This window comes from Dermacentor andersoni, chromosome 11, assembly GCF_023375885.2.
Source record: "Dermacentor andersoni chromosome 11, qqDerAnde1_hic_scaffold, whole genome shotgun sequence".
Lineage (NCBI taxonomy): Eukaryota > Metazoa > Arthropoda > Arachnida > Ixodida > Ixodidae > Dermacentor > Dermacentor andersoni.
Window position 1 is genome coordinate 104,922,449 of NC_092824.1, and position 18,684 is coordinate 104,941,132.

At 43.0% G+C, this 18,684-nt stretch overlaps 1 protein-coding gene across 1 annotated transcript; it reads right to left on the bottom strand.

The window, feature by feature from the left end:
• Positions 1–1,841: 1,841 nt before the first annotated feature.
• On the bottom strand, positions 1,842–18,597 carry Atg4b (Autophagy-related 4b). Its single transcript, XM_050186001.2, has 5 exons — positions 17,188–18,597; positions 14,211–14,629; positions 11,751–11,827; positions 10,778–10,897; positions 1,842–9,301 (listed from the first exon to the last, which is right to left on the bottom strand). The coding sequence occupies exons 1-5, from the start codon at positions 17,979–17,981 to the stop codon at positions 9,128–9,130; spliced, it is 1,584 nt and encodes a 527-aa protein (XP_050041958.1). The 5' UTR covers positions 17,982–18,597; the 3' UTR covers positions 1,842–9,127.
• Positions 18,598–18,684: the final 87 nt, after the last annotated feature.

Sequence of the window (18,684 nt, forward strand, 5' to 3'; positions counted from 1 at the left end):
GCGTGGCCTGGGTTGAAAACGATAACACGCCCTTGATTGTTGAAGTTCTGATGTGAAATTATCCATGGCGTCCTTTGTTCGTTAACGTCGACGATCACCGTACTTATTTATAACACGCCGTTTGGCACTGCCGTTTTGGACAAAAGCATCTAAACCAGTTCTTGAGTTAGATGTGAATTCGTTTACCAAAATAGACTCTAGTAACACCAGCAGTGGTTTGTTACTGCAGATAGAACATATACCTGTATACTTCAGGTGCTTATGTTGTGTTTAGAAGAAATTCTATTTTCAGTCTTATCGTAGACCAAGACGTCCATAGCCGTTTCAAGACGTTTTTAAGAGGTTATGTGTTTCGTGGGCTGCAGTGCTCTCTAACCATCAAATTAGCTTGCGCCCGCTTTGTTGAACTCAAGCAAAGTAACATTACGTGAGGGCGCAAACCAGGGGCGCAATCGGAGATCGTTTTTCGAAACACGCGTTCAGTTTGTGTTCAGTTTCGCCTCGCGCGATTGGCCTAGCCGCGCCTGGTCTTTAGAGGGCCCGTGAAAGGGGGAGTCGAGAAGAGTAATGGCTCCATGCGCACCGTCTTCCCGCTCACCCCGTGTTCGCGAAAGGGAGGAAGTGCGCTCTAAGGGGGGAGGGGAGGAGGCAGGTGAACGGGCATCTTCAATTCTCGCCCGACCGTTGCTGCGCGTGAACCGGCTGAGCGGGGCTGCAGCTTGGAGGTAATCTGAAGCGGTTACAGATGATAGGCGAGCCGAGACGTCTGGCGGCTTCGTGTGCGCTGTAATCTCGCGCGTCTAGTTTGGAGGTCGCGTAGTCTCGAGTGTCGGGAGGCACGTTGAAGTGAGAGGCAGCGTGAAGCGTTCGCTCACTGACGCTCTTTACGTCAGCGCTGTGACAGCGAGTGTCGGCTGTCATAGTTAGATCTGTTCAAGTTTGTATGTTTGTAAATTTAGTTAGTAAGCGTACGTATACTTCGTATAGTTGTCTAATAATCTGTATCGCAATCAGTGCTCCGCCCTTCGGGCAAGACTGCGACGTTGTTTGGCCATTAATTTTTACAAAAATTCTTAAAATGTCCTTTGTCAAGGCGTTGGCTCAAAACGTTGGCTCTAGGTTGAGTAGGCTTGCGGGAAAATTCGATCCAAAATCATACTATTTGACATGGGTTTCAGCTTGACTTTCAATATTAGAAACGTCATCATCATTATCATCAGCCTATTTTATGTTCACTGCAAGACGAAGGCCTCTCCCTTCGATTTCCAATTACCCCTGTCCTGTGCCAATCGATTCCAACTAGCACCTGCGAATTTCCTAATTTCATAGCACCACCTTGTCTTCCACCGTACTCGACTGTGCTTCACTTCTTCTCTTGGCACCCATTCTATAACCCTAATCGTCTGCCGGTTACCTAAGCTGCGCATTACATGACCTTCCCTGTTCCATTTTATTCTCTTAATGTCAATTAGAATATCTGCTATACCCATTTACTTTCTGATCTCTTTCTGTCTCTTAACATTATGCCTAGCATTCTTCATTCCATCGCTCGTTGTGCGGTCCTTAACTTGTTCTCAAGCTTCCTTGTCAGTATGGAAGTTTCTGCCCCCCCCTTTCTTTTATTTGTCAACCTCTGGCACTTGTATCAAGACTTTGTGCAAATCCCACAACTATGTGAACTATTCCCTTCAAAAATTTTCAACACCAATTACTATACACACTGACTTTGCTTCGAACAAATAAATTTATATTTGCAAAAGACTGAGACTTCTCTTGGTCACCCACTGTTGATTGTTTCTTACAGGGTCCAACGAATCTTGCATCAGAGAAAGAACCAAAAGTTTGTGTTATAATCATTTATTCAAATAAAAATATAATATGCAAACAGCTTGCAATGCAGGTACCACTTGAGAGAGAACAAACCAGAGTATGTCTCTCGGTTTAGTCATTTATTGATGTATAAAGAGCAGTCATGCTACAGTTGTATAACTAAATCAGGATAACAATTGACACTCCAACTATGAGCAGCAACGAAACAAGTTTGCGACGGCTGCCACTTGGCTTCCATAACATTTACAAAATATATAATTTTTATTGTTTAAAATCAACAATAGTATTATGAAGACAGTGAATTGTTTTCTACACAGCTGCATGCAAAACATTATTTATGAAATAAAAACAAAAAAATACGCCCTCAGCCACATCATGGCTGCACAAAGCAGTGAAAGAAATGTTGCACTATTTGAGGTGTGCTTTTGTGAAAGAAACGGGCTTCTCAGAATCGTTTAATGAGAGGTAAAACTGGGATAGTTGGCTATTTCAGCACTGAACATCTACTGCACAAGAAAAAAACCACAAACTCGGAAGGCATGACACAAATACAAGCACTGCCCGTATCATAAGCTTGTCTCGCAAGGGTACAATTATCACCATTCTTACATACTTTACCTTCATTTGTTGCTGTGGTCTCCTAGCCACTTGCACACCAACACCGTTATTTAAAGTAAGACAACTTGCACTACTATTACTATTGAGTTTTAACCTGATGCATAGTATGCACCTCTGTTACCACAGTAACACAACACCAGTGACATAGATAGAAACTTCATGTGATAATATGTTCAACCATGAGTTACTGCAGTGTTTAGTGTTGTAGTGTGAGCAGCGCCACAATCTGTACGAAGGTTTTTTCTTCTGATTTCTCACTTCTTCTGGAGAAGGGCTACGCAGTCATTAAAACAATTTAACACATTGCACATGAAAGCAATACTACCAACACTGCTGTTCCTATCTACATGCCCAGTGTCGTGAAAATAGGCAACAATATTATGCATACATCAGGCTTAAATCCTCTGTTAATGAGAGGTACTGTAGAATAAAATCGCTGTTACTGCTATACAACAATAGTACACCTCAAAAAGTGTGTAAATTCCTACTGTGTTGTGCTATGGCTACAGTACTGCACTGTAGTCATTCCTTTACCACGCTTAGTGAACTTAAAATACCCGCCAAAGATGATTAGTGCTTACCCTAAGCATTACTACAATAAATTGAACTACTGATTTCACAAGGCAACAGTCTGTGTGAGGGGCTTCTTGTAGAGCTACTCATTACAGCCGCAGCATGGTGGCTGTGAATCAAGATATCCTTGCACAACCATGGATACCTTTCCTCAGAAAGGCAGTGACTAGAGCTACAACATTGACGGCACGACAAGTTCAAGCTAGGAATTACCCCACGTTCCTCAGGAACAAACTGTAGCAAATAGAGCATCCAGAGAATTGTTGCTCCGGTCAATCGACGTTTCAGCATAGATAACTATCACATGCAAAATGTCCAGCATTTAGCCACGTGTTACTATTTTGTTGTCGCACAATATTCCGATAGCAGGAGATGAAACTTCCAGGTAGCTATCAGGGCAGTTGGCTTATCATTATTACTCAGCGAAAAAAAGAATCAGAAATGGACTAGAAAGTGCCTCCAAAAGAGGCGCAAGCTCCTGTGCTAGCGTAATGTAAAGATTCCTTTCGCTCAATTCAATTCCTTTCTTATCATCCACTGCTCGTGACTGTCCGATCCTAATGGCAATGTGAGCATAATGCTGATCAACCCAATGATACAGCATGAAAAAAAAAGCAACACAAGGAATAGAATCAGGACATTAACCCAGCCTTGCACGCCCAGAGGCAAGGGCTTAGGAAGGGAGCACAAACTTCAGAAACAACTCTTTCCCCTGTTTTATCTTTAACAAATAGAAATTCCAAATTCATATACATTAAAGCCTGTTGCATGGGCCTGGATGGACATTGCTTCTCCGGTTAAAGAGACGCCAAAGTGTCTAGTAGCAAACACATTTATCACAACATGATATGAGATCAGGCTGTACAGCAGCTCTAGCCTTGGCATCAGAGATTAGTCTTACGGCATGATCCCGTCTTATGTGTCACAAATACAGAAGGAAGGGTCCCAGAATCTTTATACACCGTATTTTCTCGCTGTATAACCCAAAGCAAAAAAGGTTTATCTTCATGAAGTGGAGGTGTAATTAGGCATGAATTTTTTCCTCGCAGAACAATTTCTGTGTGCTTCAATATTATGCTGCTATAGAAACAGCATTTCAAGTGGTAATGAGATCCTATTTGCAGAGCTTTTGTGTTGTGCCTATAATTGTGCAAGGTTCTTGTAGATTTAGGCATCATTCCGTACTTTTATATTCAGCACAGGCTATCGTAATATTTTTTTTCTACAACAGGATTATGCATGGGTCAGTGGGTTGTATGCATATGAGGATAAAGTAAACGTCAATAAAGTATGTGGACTATGTTCTGTCGCATTCTTTGTGCGACAGAACTCATTGCTCAAAGCATTACAGGAGCTCTGACAGATACTTTCGAGCCTGTAGAATTTCTACCCATTTGCTTCTCACATGTAAAAGAATGACACCTGGCAAAATATGGAGCTTGGGAAACACTTAGGAGATGTTTAAGTTTGATGCTAAAGCTGGTTGTCAGAACATCAGACCTGGTGACATCAACATTACTGTGACATCACGACACAGAGAGTTCTACTATTGTGAAGCAATAAGGCTAGCTACGATGACTTCCCTCATAAAAAGAAAATGAGAATGCTTTGCCCATTTCTCCTGACAGCCCTCGTGTTTATCGGCTGCAGCAAACCTGGGAAATTTGACGTCGCAATGCACCTAACCCCCCTGACAATGAAACGGGTTCATGCAAAACAAGTATTATAGTAAAATATTTACGGTTCTACAACACTTGCCAATAATTTTTCGAGGGCTTTAGGGGCATATTTCATTTCACACGAGAATGGCAGGTCGAATACAATGTGTCATCACTCCTTTTAAGCAGCTGCGGCAATCTGCAGACAATGGCTACGTAGTCGAAATGACAGCAAAAAAGCAACGAGCCACTACCCATTCTACAGAAATATCCCCTTGCGAGTTTCTATGTGCAGCAAAGCATATTCGGTGAGATGTCATTAACTAAACAATATGCAAGATTGCATTGGCTAACAGCAAATTTGCTCAACTTAGCAACTGTGCAGTAATATCAGTGCAATGAAAGTACAAATACCCACTTTGAAAGTGCTCGCATGGCAGTAAAATTTTTGCATGATTTCCGGGCTATACATATATCGGGAGTACAAAAACAGGCAGGGGGGGGGGGGAAGAAAGATGATCAAAATAAAATCAGAGCTTAGGTTATCATACAAGAGACCCTCCAACACTTTTCGAGACATTGCTGAATATGATTTAAACTACATTTTCCAATGCTGCGCGCGAGGCAAGCGCAAATGGGAAAATGACGGAAATCGGTGCATGTGGTTGGTGGTTATCCAGTAGAGGAATTTCGATATCGAAACAAATGATAATGTTGCCCTCAACTTGAATTTTCACATGAAGATGTCACTGTGGAAACTCTCACCCTCTTTCCACTTGCCCACCGACATTGTCGTGTGCACACAATGCTAAGTGCCTACTGTGCACACATAAGGAAAGCTCACACACCACGTTCGCCCATTCATCATGTGACTCTGTGGTAGCTGGCAGAACTGACACCACACGGTTACCCCAACTAAGCAAAGTAACCTGAGGGAAGGGCTGTGAAGAAAGTGCTACATCTCAATGCTGGCAGAAAACAGCTGGTGTCGATGCTTGGACCACGATTAATGCCGCTCACTGCAACTCTCTGCTTCTGCGCGGCGGCTCATTTTCATACGTGCGACTAATTACCGCCGAAGCTTACATAATCCGTAAGGTGAACCGACTACCTCACTAGCAAGTATTAAAGAAGGCTCATGGTCTTTACAAGCCTGCAGGAAAACTAGCAGATGCAAAGGGGGTAGTCAATGCCTATACAATACTTTTGAGCAACGCTTCTTCATGTTTCTCGTGTGCATGCAAGAATTACAAAGGCTTAATAAATGGAAAGGCTTATTGCACCTTAACACATAGGAACTGATTAGGAACATTGCAGACACAATTTGGGCTTAACAAAGAGTTCAACAAAAAGTTCAACAAAAAGTTCAACGAAAAGTTAGAGACACTATAGATGACAATGCTTTCTTTTACAGTGGTGTAAATCACCACCGCACTGCTGTGTGGTGGTGACGGCATCAGCACCAGTATCTTGATTTCTTGGACAGATAAATAAATAAGCGATATGGGTGCTGTGACAAATGCTGACACCTACAGCCACCACTCTGTGCAGACAAGGAAAAAAAAGCAGTAGTTTAATTTGTGTTGGAGGGACCCTTTAAAAACAGCCTGGCATTTAACGCAGCAAAAATATACAAAGAAAGGTTGAAGAAGAAAGGTGGTATTAAAGAATTCAGTCATATGTGCTTCGACTAATCACAAAACATGTGAAAAAATAGAGCCTTCCTAAGCATTATGTTGGCTTCTGCTTGCTTATATAAAACCTTAACATAAAATTTATGAAGAAAAATGTATCAAGACTCTTTTCTAATCAAATTAAGATGTTCATAAAATGTGTAAAAAGAAACTCAGTAGCAGTAATGATGACTGGATGCAGCAATGAAAGAAAATGTGCTGGTAATGGTTAGTGTAAAGACGTGTTAGCATTTTGCATAGCAATGAGGTGTCTGGTAAGGTTATCAAATTTTTTACAAAGCTCCCTTATATACAGAGATTAAAAACGCAGAGATTAAAAACGCAGAAAAAAGTGTCAAGCTGCATCAAATGTTCCTCCACCTAGACCCATTACCTAAGCATGGAACATATAGTATATTTGAGGGATGGCTGGTATTGTGACATTAACTTTTGTAGCAGGTCTTACACTATGCATTCAGAATGCAGACCAAGATTTCAGATGTGAAGCTTTGGTTTGGCAGTCCCACTAAATGGGCACTGACACTTCACAGCCTGTAGGTGTTTTTCCATGTTTCACCATGTTTCAGTGCACTAACATAGGATAAAACCATGTTTCTGTGCATCAAAATTACCACAGTATAAAGCTATGTTTCTGCACAATGCTCACGGAATGAAACACGACAGGGAGCAGTTAGTAGAACCCTGAATATGTGCAAAGTGCTCGAGAGTACCGTGTCATGTCACTAGGAATCTGGTCACCAAAGGTGGCGCAGACTCCGATCTAAGTGTACGCGCCGAAATCGCGTCAATGTGGCACGAACAGCGGCCAGTGGAAACAAAAGTCTGTGCATTACTTAGCCCTAAATTGACACGTTTCATTGCGGGAGCACAGTACATCAAAATATATAATTAAGCCATGTTCCATTGCATTACCATAGCATTAAATCGTGTTTCTTTGGAGTAAATTAGAGCATTAACTCCTTCAGACACCATTAATTCTGTCAATTGAAAATTTTCTCTCACCACATTTCTTGCATCTTCAGAATCGTGAAAAGCATACTGCTGCAGAACGGATGAAAAATGCTTCATTCTTCAGTAGGTTTTGTCAAGTTTGCAGAATGCGGATTTTTTTCGATAACTTTATACAGGAACATCAAACTTGAGAACGAGCTATTTCATGTCTTGCACACTTGGAAAGCACCCATCTAACCACTTGAGATATAAGCTAGACCTATAACATTGTGAAACACAATGAAAGATGTGACACCGCCTACGTGATGACATATTGATACTGAACACAAACATCATCTACCTTCTAACTCGTTTTACTAAAACAACTTGCACATGTTATTCAATCTTGTAGATCAACTCTAATCAAAAGTGTTTGAATATGTTTGCGACACATTTTAAATATTAATATTGTCATCAGTGTTTTCATTTTGATGTACTAACCTGGTGTACGCAATTGTGTACACAGTGCCTGGATGGGTTAAACCAAATTTCTGTGCTTGTAACGACGGTGGCGCTGCCTAGGATGATACCACCACCACACATTTCTTTCAGCAAGATTTCTAAAACCAGCAGATGCTTTTCAAGCTCTGCCACTTTTTGTAACATAACACAAACACACTATGCAATTTATTACTGGTCAACATGGTGAAGCGTGAGCACCTACATTACGCGACACCAGCCGTTCTCACAACAACAGGAGGAAACGGTTGAGAGAGTTTGGTTGAAATCATATTTAATGTAACCAGCACAAAGGACAAAGACAAAAATCACTAATAATATTAACTCTCTCTCTCCCTCTTTTTTCCTTTTTACAATTCTGCAATGTTCCCATATGAGAACGATAATGTAATTTTAGGAGTCGGCAAGTCAGAATCCAAAGTATTGGATGATATGTGTCTGATAATTGCACACCATGATCTGTCCGCGGCACATTTATGAAAACACCGGATCATCAAAATGTTCTTGCAATACAGGACAGATGCTGAAAAGCTCCCACTGTTTAAGATGCAGAAAAAGGAAAACACATTTTTATGCCACCTGAGCGATGACCAGTGCCCCAACCTGTTCCTTTTTACCACCGTATTACACCGCCACTAACTTTCTCAAAGTTCAATTGTGTTGCATCATCTTAGTAAGAGAGGTCAACATAAGCCAAGGTCACGGTGCTGTAAGCCTACAAAATAAAACCATAGACCACAATACCTCCATATCCAACAATCCCATAACACCCTATGATGATGACCGGAGGATGACTTTTATATATGGAATCCTATGTAAAACCTATAAAAATATGCGGTGACTGGACATGGAGGTCAACACAAAAGATTACGCAGGATCATACAGGTGTTTGCATGGGATCCCGCCTAAAAACCTGTAAAAATATGGGGCTACTGATTATCAAGGATAATCCAACAATCTCGCAACATTACATAAAATGACAGCATTTTTTATGCAGGATCAATTATAAAAATGGGCGGGAATAGGGCGAGTATCACATATGGAGGTTATGGGGCACCCATTTCCTCCACATCATACAGTAACACATGATCGAATGAGATAGCACAGGCTTTTATACAGGACGCATGCAGCTGTTTATATAAGATACTGCATGGGATTATATTGGATACGGAGGCTATGGGTGTGTGTGGCTTTTTTTAATAGGACAACCCGAGTTTTATATTCAGCAGCAAACATGTTTTCAGGTGAGATAGCAGCGTGGGGCGAGCAGGCACTAGGCAAATATGATCAAATCAAAAGGGATGCTCAGAGTATGATGTACTCTTCCGAGTGGGAGCGGTCCGTGCTCTCCCTTAGATCCTGGAGGAAGTGGGCAAAGTCTGCTCCGTCGGTTTCCGACGTGTCCGTGTGGTCCACGCAGCTCCCTTCGGAGACGAGGAAGACAGGGTATTCGTGCCGCGACTCCATCGGCACTGCCAGCTACGAGGGCCAAGAAAAAGTGAAACCGAATCTGAATTGTGCATAAAATTTTGACACCGTGCTCCAGTTTAGGGTTAACCAGTACATATACAAGGGACGTTTGTAAAGTTTGTATCATTGGTACCACAAATTCGGGAAGAGGCATACACAGTGGGCATCAAAATTAGTGCACGTCTTTCTAGTATTAGCAGAACATAATTTTCTTTTTCTATACAGTACTGAAGAACACCACTAAGGCATCAAAACAAGAATGGCAGTGCATTAAGGAATCCTGTTGAAGCATTAGCAGTGATTCGCTTTCTCCATTTCACAGGAGACTGCCAAGCTGGTGGTGATGCACAGTAACCACCACTGTACATCCCAACATCACTGAAGAGGGCGCAGGGAGGGGAGTTGCACTTATTTTTAAAGTTTTTCCTGTGCACAAACCTTTGTACCGTACATTTGCACTATATTAACGATGATTTACCTTTAGACACCATACACAAGTGGCTGCAAACTTGAGACAGCAGAGAATGACAACACATTGCTTTCAGGTCACAGCGATTTTGGTTGCAAATTTTGCCTGCTGCAGGATCTCCAAAGCAAGTGCCCCTTTGGTGTCCTTTCACCATTAAAGAACTTCAAAGTGTATGGTTGAAGACTGGTGAGCGAAAATTTTTTTTTTTTTTCAAATGGAATTTTTTGTAGAACTTGACACAACGATCGTAAAATGGCATAACGAGCCCAAATTTGTAAACTTCATGTAAAACTCAGGAGAGTTGGCATGTATTCCCTTGGCACCCAATCTGTAAACTCTCTAGCAGCCATCAGGTATCTGTTCTACGCATTACGCCATTCCAACCAGCTCCGCTTCTCCCACTTAATCTCAAACTGAATGTAATCTACAAGGACTGGCCGTTCAGTCTCTAACCCATGCTGCTGTGAAGTGCACAGAGACACTCATCTTTAAGATAGGTGTGCGACCACTGTCGTGAAAGAAGAAATCCAAAACTGAAGACTACTTTTGGAAACATTCCATACCACATCTTGTGAAGATTGCAAGAAGCAAGCTATATCAAGAACACTCGTGCACTATCTGATCATTATTAAAACTTCCAAAGCAAGCACAAAAGGAGTAAGTAGCCCTAAGATAGCACAGGCAGAAAAGGCAAGCCCCTTATCAGATACCATTGTCCACTGATGTTAAGCTTTTGTACTGTGCAGAAAGTGCATAATTCTGACAATGTATAACTGTTCCTTTTATTTTTTCCATGCATAACTGGCTTTGTGACAAAATAATAAGAAAAGGACCACAGCATTCATGGTACTATGCCAAGATAGACCTTGGCCCAGTTGCAGGAATGCTGTCAGCCCATAACATGTACTAAATGCCGATGCGCCCGACGCAGTGTCACGGAAATTTTTTCGAAAAGTATAGTACCCCTGAAAGTGATCGCTTGAGAACACTGCCCCCCTGAGTGTCGTTCCACTTACCAGCTTAACGTCCTTCACAAACCGCTCAAACTCCTCCTCCGTTTTGCAGTAGAAACCCATGGTGCAACTTGGGTCCATTTTGTAGAAAGACATCTTCCGTGGCCATGAACAGTGAAAGGACTGCAGTAAAGAGAAACGTGCAAACAGATACAAAGCCATGATGTGCGAGATTCTGGTCGTACTGCATTCTTTTACATCTGAAGCACTGGTTCAGCATCTTTTCAGGCATCAACAAGCCATCAAAAGTAGTAGACTGGAGGTTAATTCTGAGTTGACTGACTGGCTGGTTGATTGGGTTTAACATCCCAAAGCAACAGTCAAATTCAGAATGTGCTTCTTATGAACTGCACATAGTCAGCTTCTACTGCTTTACATCGAATGTTTTTGGACATTGTAAGCCCTTCTGGCGAAATCATAACTAAAGTCCTAATGGAGATTGTCACAGTCCTCTGTGAGGCCTTGGCACAGCCTCAATTGCGATCATTGGAAAGTTGGGCACCTGGTAAGCTTGCAGGGCCAAAAACATAGTTGTGCTATTTGCTAGTCCATACAAGAGGCAGTGAAACATGACACAGTTGTAAATGAAATTCTAAAATATTGCAGACGGTCCTTCAGGCGAAGAAAGCTCTGTGACAGATTCCAATACAGAAGCCCTGCTCCATGAAATATGTATAAAGTCAAATACAGTTATAACAAAGTTGCATTCAACACTAAAGTAACCTTGTTACACATAATATTTGTTGTAAGCATATATTCATTACAAGCTGACATTGGCAAACACCTTAGATTTACTTCATTATTCCTTGCATCGAGGTTTAAGGGCAGCCAGGTCACACAATTACTTCACAAAGTTTGCACTATAAAAGGCACATGCTCATATAAGTTGGAAGCTCAGTGAACATCTATCTCAGTGGGACATACTATACATGAACCTAAAATAGTTACTGTTAAAAATATGAAAGGCTTCACGTACGTCAAGAGGAAAATCTTGTGTGCCTACATCGACTGCTTCTTGAACATAGTGAGGGTCCAGGTAGACCACTTTTTCGCCTGAAACAATGCAATGAAAAACAAGCAATGATATCAATTAACACTTTATGATAGTTACATCCCTGAATGACAATTGATAGAAGTAACAACGACAAAAAAAAAAAACTACATTTCCAGAATTACAAAACACAATTGTGACCAGCATTGTCCCAAGTGTGAATCGGTGGTTATACCACTAGAGAACACCTGATTGTTCTTGTTACGCTTTCTTATCATATATTTCAGTCATTGCCTGGAGAAGCCCAACTGAAAGTGCACTTCATGTTTCATTTCCAGCAATGGCTGCATCTCTCATCAGTCTAGACTAGACTGATGAGTGTAGGTCTAGACAACTAGACCAACACTCTGCACTAAGACGCCATTTTTCTCGTGTCCCCTGTATTCATTCTGCAAAGCAGAAACACAATTACAAATGTTTTTAGGCTTGTTAATCAAGTAATCTGAGAAATGACAGAAGCATATTACACATAAATTAGTAGCAGCATCCCCATTAACCAACCTTCAGTGCCCTTTTTGATTGGGCAGAATTTGATTGCTGATGACTCCATTCACGGAAGCCATATTTCAAATCTTGTAGGTGGAACAAAATTTGGAAAGTGATGCCTTTTAATGTGACACACATTCCACAGCTTTACAAAGGATGTTGCTGGGTTCCTTCAGTGATGTGCTAGCTATTACTGTCGGTGCTTTGCATGTGGAGCAATACTACTGCAGTTCAAGCTACACAACCATCCCAACCACACTGATACTAGCTGTGCAACAAGAAATCACTAAGAAAGGAGCCAGATGAGCGCACACTTATAACGGAGCTTATTTGAAGACAATAAAACAAAGCATGTACTGGATCACCAAGCTGTCACGCAATGAAAATGAAGAACTATTGCTCCCACCCTTCTGATAACACTTTAAAATGAATAATACAGCTGTACCTGTTCCAAAAGCGATAGATGTGAATTGTGTGTTTCAACGCGATAACCTTAAGGAGCCTGTGTCGCAGAAAATTCGGCGTCGACGCCCCACGCCGGCATTCGGCATCGGACGTCATTTCAGCAAAAAGATTTTCAAACCACCCATACGCAGGTCCTCCATATGACGCAAGGTATTTACTGAATTGATTTTCTTAAGCTAAAATACGTGAAAAAATCGTAAACTATGACTTACGCACAACCTACAGACATGATAGCTCTCGGATTGTAATTTGACTATACGAGAAAACATCATTCTGCTATGCAATAACTCAAAGAAACACCTTTTCTAGCATTTCTACCATTCGCAGACCAGTTGTGGCACCTTCCATTTGCATGCACCAGTGCGAGTGTCCTGGAGGCCACGGAGCAGCACGCCCAGTTCCTTGCAATACCTCCAGCTGGCACTCGCTTCCGTCGCATCACGGCCAACGCAAGAGGCTGCGTTTCTGCCACAAAGCCCGCCTTCATGCATGACGTTTGCAGACAGCATTTCCCGGTAAACATTATGGTCACATACGCTCCAGTTGCCGGGAAGCATGAGATGCAGTCAGGTATCTTTGAATGCTATTGAGTCCCGCTCTTAAAGGCGAAGCTTAAGCGTCCTCTGAAAATGTTTGGTTTCATGCTTTGTTTTCTTTGTTTTCTGTGTTGTTTAGCAGTGACTGTTAGGTCACGCTTATTGTCTTCAAGTAAATTCACTTGGTAGTCAGCGCTCATCTGCTCCCAATATTTCTTTACCACTTGGCAATAAATCCCCTTCACAAATCCATAGAGGTACCAGTGACCGCAAGTTAAAGCCTGTAACATGAAAGCTAGATGTCGCCCACTGCCCTGACATTGTCTAACAAAAAGGGTTTATTGCTCACGCACTGAACAGACAGACAACCAAACAACAGTCTTGGCACCAACTGCCCATGACCAATGCTTGCACCTTAGCGATGAGAATGCACCAGCACTGATTGCTTTTAATGCGAATCGCATTCTAGCCTACTTCAGCTACTTTGTGTCTATACACCTAGCCTCTTTACGTTGCTCTTCCCAGTGGTTGAAGTCTGCCTACTAGCTTGGGCCACTAGGTACATGCTTATTGAATTTGTAATATACTCATGAAATAAAGATTATTATTATTATTATTATTATTATTATTATTATTATTATTATTATTATTATCATCATCATCATCATCATCATTATCATTATTACTGCTGCTGCTGCTGCTGTCTTGCTGAGCAGACAACATGGCCCACAGGGTACGTAACGGATGCACACCTTACACTACCATAATTACGTAATATATAATAAATTTCCCATCACTAAATTGTGTGCACCACCACTTGAATGCCGATTGCATTAATGTAAATAATCGTCTCCAGAATATGTGATCTGCCATTTTTTTCATTACGACACAAACATACCCTGCCAGCCGAGAAAGTACAGCGAGTGGCGTGGGCGACCACCGATGACACCTATGCAGTTGGGGTGCGACAGCATGCCCTTGACGCACGGGATGTACGTGGCATTCAGGTGCTCGCCGCCCAGGCGCACGGGCACCAGGACGATGAGTGAGCGCCACAGCGGTGTTCCGTCGGGCCTGGTGCCCCGGCAGAGCGCCCGCACGTCCTCCAGGTAGATGGTGCAGTCCTGCGCAACGTAGATGCGCAAGTCCCACAGCAGGCGCTCCATCTGGCAGGCACCCTCAAGGGCCTCCTTGAGGATGTAGGCGGCACTGGACGGACCATACCAGTCGCCTGCCTGCTTGCCACTTTCGTGACCCATTTGCACCAGCTTGTGCAGAGAGAAGGGGCTTGCATCGGCCGTCCGGTCGCCGAACCACCTGTCGGGAATGAGGAAGCCAGCACCACTCGAATCTCAGGAGACCTCAAAGCGAAAAATAATTTGATCTGTAGGTAGATTACTTTTCTACAGGCCAAAACAGACCCATGGGAATAGTCCTGGTAAGCCATAAAAGATGTAAATATGATAGATGCGTGGTGACGTAGCTTTGAAGTTCCCGCAAGTGCTTGCCGTTACGAATTTTGACATCATTTGCTTGGTCCTGGTTAACTTTTTGATTGCTAAAGATGGGCTAAAGACTGAACCGTAGACTGAATTTAGCAAATTTGATGAAAATTTGCAGAGTCACGATTGCCCACATATGGAAATATACTTTTAAATGCGTGACATTACACTAACATACCAGCGGTATGGCTGCTGTGCGAAATTTTAATTGGGTTTAGCGTGCTGAAACTTCACATAGGGTTATGACAAACGTAACGAGAGTGTCGTTGACACTAGGTGCTGCATTTTGAGATTTGGTTTAGTATCAAATTTAAGCTTCTTATAACTAGGTGTGTTTGAACATAAGAATTCAAGGGGGAGGCACACCAGGCATGAGTTATAGCATTCAACAACATTCGAACAAACATTTCACAGCCTCGAATAGTGAATTCTTGCATCGAATAACAACACTTATTTGATTCGAAATATAGAATATTTGCACACCCTTTATTATAGGTATATCCCAACCTTGATAATGGCTAAGTACCATCCTTTTATGTGCGAGAGATGCATGATATAGAGTTTCTACATTTTCAATAATATAATCCAGCACTTTCTTAATGCACACAATATGTTACAGAAGCATGAAACAAAACTATGCGCAAACACTATGCGAAACCTCCTCCTTTGCTTTCAAGTACACACAAAGAAAGCTAAAGTCCCCAAGAACAGAAATGAAAAAAAGAGAGAGAGACAGCCAATTGCTGAAAGCTGGCATTTTTTAGCATATAGCACAACAACAGTGAGGCACATGGCTGACACACAAGTGCCTTGTTTGGTAGATACAGGAAGCTACGGTAATCTCACGGGAAGCCACGGTAATCTCACTCGCTGTCTGATGCCAGTTACGGCAGATAACGTCTGTCTACGTTGGTTGTACAGTACACTGACTCTTCCTACAAGGCAAGGCGAATGACGGCCGATGACTTCAAACTATTGCTGTGGTCCTGTAGCACAGGCTATACGAACTACTTGACATTTACCATAAGGCAGAGGAATGCAAAGCGCAACATCCATTGCACACGATACAAATTGTCTCTTGTGACGTAGTCAGCAGAGTTGAAGCTGTTGGTGGTGCACTTATTTCATTAAAGCTTTATTTTTCTTTCTTTTATGGTTGCCTAAAGGGTAGTTTTCTCTGGTTTACATTTCTTTATCATGGGAGAGTAAGAGTGCCTTTCAATAGGAGGTAGCGGCAAGTGTAACTACTTTCTTGTAAATTCTAGAATTCCCAAAGCCCTCAAAGCAATGCTAAAAACAAACAGTAATTCAATTTATATGGACAAACTCTATTTTTATTATTTCCACAGAATGAGATTGATTACTAGAAAATAAAATGAAAACCAAACTTTCTTGCTGTGTAATTCAACATCAAAACCCCCCAACACCAATACATCAGTGTACCACCACATATTTCAAGGTATTATTGGCCATTTGTGGCCCAGTGACTAGCATACGGAGCAAATGCTCACGTACAAGTTCTGTTGCTCAACCATGGATCAACCAGCAAGGTTTAATAAGCAACGAGAGAAAGATGAAAATGTGAGACAAGTAGGCTGAACGAGCGCTCACTCAGTACATTTCCTGTCTCACGTTTTTGTCTTCTCCGTGGCATTTATTCTACTACAGTCACAAGACTTGCCCAACTATTCAATTCTTGCACCACAGTTTGACATAACACGCACAACAAAGTTGCAAATACTGCACCTTAAAGCAATGCAAAGTACATCGAATCTCAGTTATAACCGTACATGTTGAATTGACAGTTACTTGCTTTTTGTGCATGGGTGCACATTGGTGATGTACAATCAAACTCTTTCTTTCATTACAGGCTCTCACTCTATTGTCACTTTGTGATTTGACGTCAAGAATATGTATTTAAACAGAAGCAGGGATGCAACACTAGAGCTGGTTGCAATACACACGCAGCAAGAGTGAAATTAGTTGCAAATTGATATGATGTGCACTACAATACTGCTGATTAGCCACTCATTGGATGCGTGCACATTCGGAACGCTGCACACCCACCGCGATACCTGATAAATATAAAGAAATTAAATGAGTCCGCGAGCTATAAAAGCACGTGAAGCGCATTTGGCAGCAACAAAATGGGCAATCCGGGTAGAAATGTTACAGAAGACTCGGTATAGCGAATCGCATCGGTACGAAAAGCTCGGTAAAGCGAATCGGGCGCAATTTTACATGCACACACAGAGGTGGTAGTAGGTTACGCAAACTACGAAGCGCCAATGAATCGCACCTCATCGATACGGAAATTATTCTACGTAATGCCCTTCACGAGCAAGGCTTTAAGCGCGCGCTGTGAAAGCTGACCTGACGATGGTGCGATGCATGTAGTCGGAGGCCTCGGTCTGGCGGTTCCTACGGTAGCGCCAGTTGCGGCCAAGGACGTGCGTCATTAAAGCTTGCGCAAGCATCATCTGGCTGCTGCGAAGCATGCATCCCCAACCGCAGTCCGAGGTGATGTCCGTGCCCGGGATGGGCGAGAACTCGCGCCGGTACGTGAACCACAGGCGGCTCGAAAAGTCCTCGAGGAACAGCTCGTAGCTGGCGAGCCTGCCGTCGTCCTCGTCCGCCACCGCCGGCTCGGACTGGCCCCAGATCGGCCTGGACGAGAGCGTCATGGGAGTCCAAGACTTCTGCGAGGACATAGACGACGTGCACGACCAGAGAGGGGTCGAACTCTTCGTCTGTATCTTGCGGTGATACATGACGCCCAGGAGCCAGATGGCCTCTTCGTCGCTGAAGTTGGCCTTCTTGCGCATCGTCCAGCCGTAGCGAACGTTGTTCCACACTGACATTAACTTCGTCCTGACCTTTTCCGGGGACTGCGGTGGTTGCTTAGCGGCAGCGGCGCCGGTTGGTACTGGCGCTGACGCGGCGAACGAACCGAACGAAGACGACAACGACGAGGAGGAAGACGGGCACTCTCGAGGCTGCTGATGGTCGTCGTCGAACCTCAGGTCGTCGCACGAGCTGGTGCGGCGATGTCGCACGACGATCTGATCGGAGTTGGGCGCGTGCTCGCAGAACGGGAATATCGACGGCATATTGGGCACCGTCGTTTGCGTCGTGCGCCTGGCGAGCATGTCGGCGCCGTTGAACATGGTGGTTATTTGGCGCGTCGCCGACACAGATAAGAGGACGAAAACTTCCAGGGCACTTCCCAACTATAATTCGATCAGATGAGCACGGCCTGGCACCGCGCTGCCGTCGCACTCCTCGTTGGGGTGTGACATATCAGCAGTTTTGGCACGACACACAAATAGAGGACAGTTTAAAGAATTTCTCGCCTCGTAGCTTGCCCTGCCGACAGTCCATGGAAATGAAAGTAAACCTAGACACATGAACTTCAACGAAAGTGACTTTTACGGCTTAAAAGAAAAGTAGATTATCGCTACCTTCGCCCCATTAAGCACCGTGCCTTTAGACACCACTTTAGCTTTTAGCTCCACCACTTGCTATCATTACTATGGCCTTACCGTGTTTGTTCATAAGGTAGTATGACATATAGATGTCGCTAACAACTAGTTGATATTCAGTCCACTTTAGTGTTGTAAAAGTGACGTCCAAACCAACGTTCATGACGCGTTTCCGGCTCCCAAAATCGCTTCCGCCACATTCAACCAGCGAAAGCATTGCCTTAAGGATTTGCGTTTTAACCTTAGAGAGCGTCAACCTGTGAGACGTGTATTTGGACACCACCCTTCAACAGCTGACTAAAGTAACATTCAAGTGTAACTACAATAGCTGTTTGCCCGCTATATTGAAAAAAAAAAATTCGAAATGTGGTACCCCAAGGACGTTTAT

Excerpts from the sequence above, each read along its gene's own strand:
- Atg4b (XM_050186001.2), bottom strand. The coding sequence starts at position 17,981 with ATGTTCAACGGCGCCGACATGCTCGCCAGGCGCACGACGCAAACGACG. Across the intron at positions 14,630-17,187 it reads ATGCATCGCACCATCGTCAG|GTGGTTCGGCGACCGGACGG; the intron begins GTCAGCTTTCAC and ends CATTCCCGACAG. Across the intron at positions 11,828-14,210 it reads GTACTTTCTCGGCTGGCAGG|GCGAAAAAGTGGTCTACCTG; the intron begins GTATGTTTGTGT and ends GCATTGTTTCAG.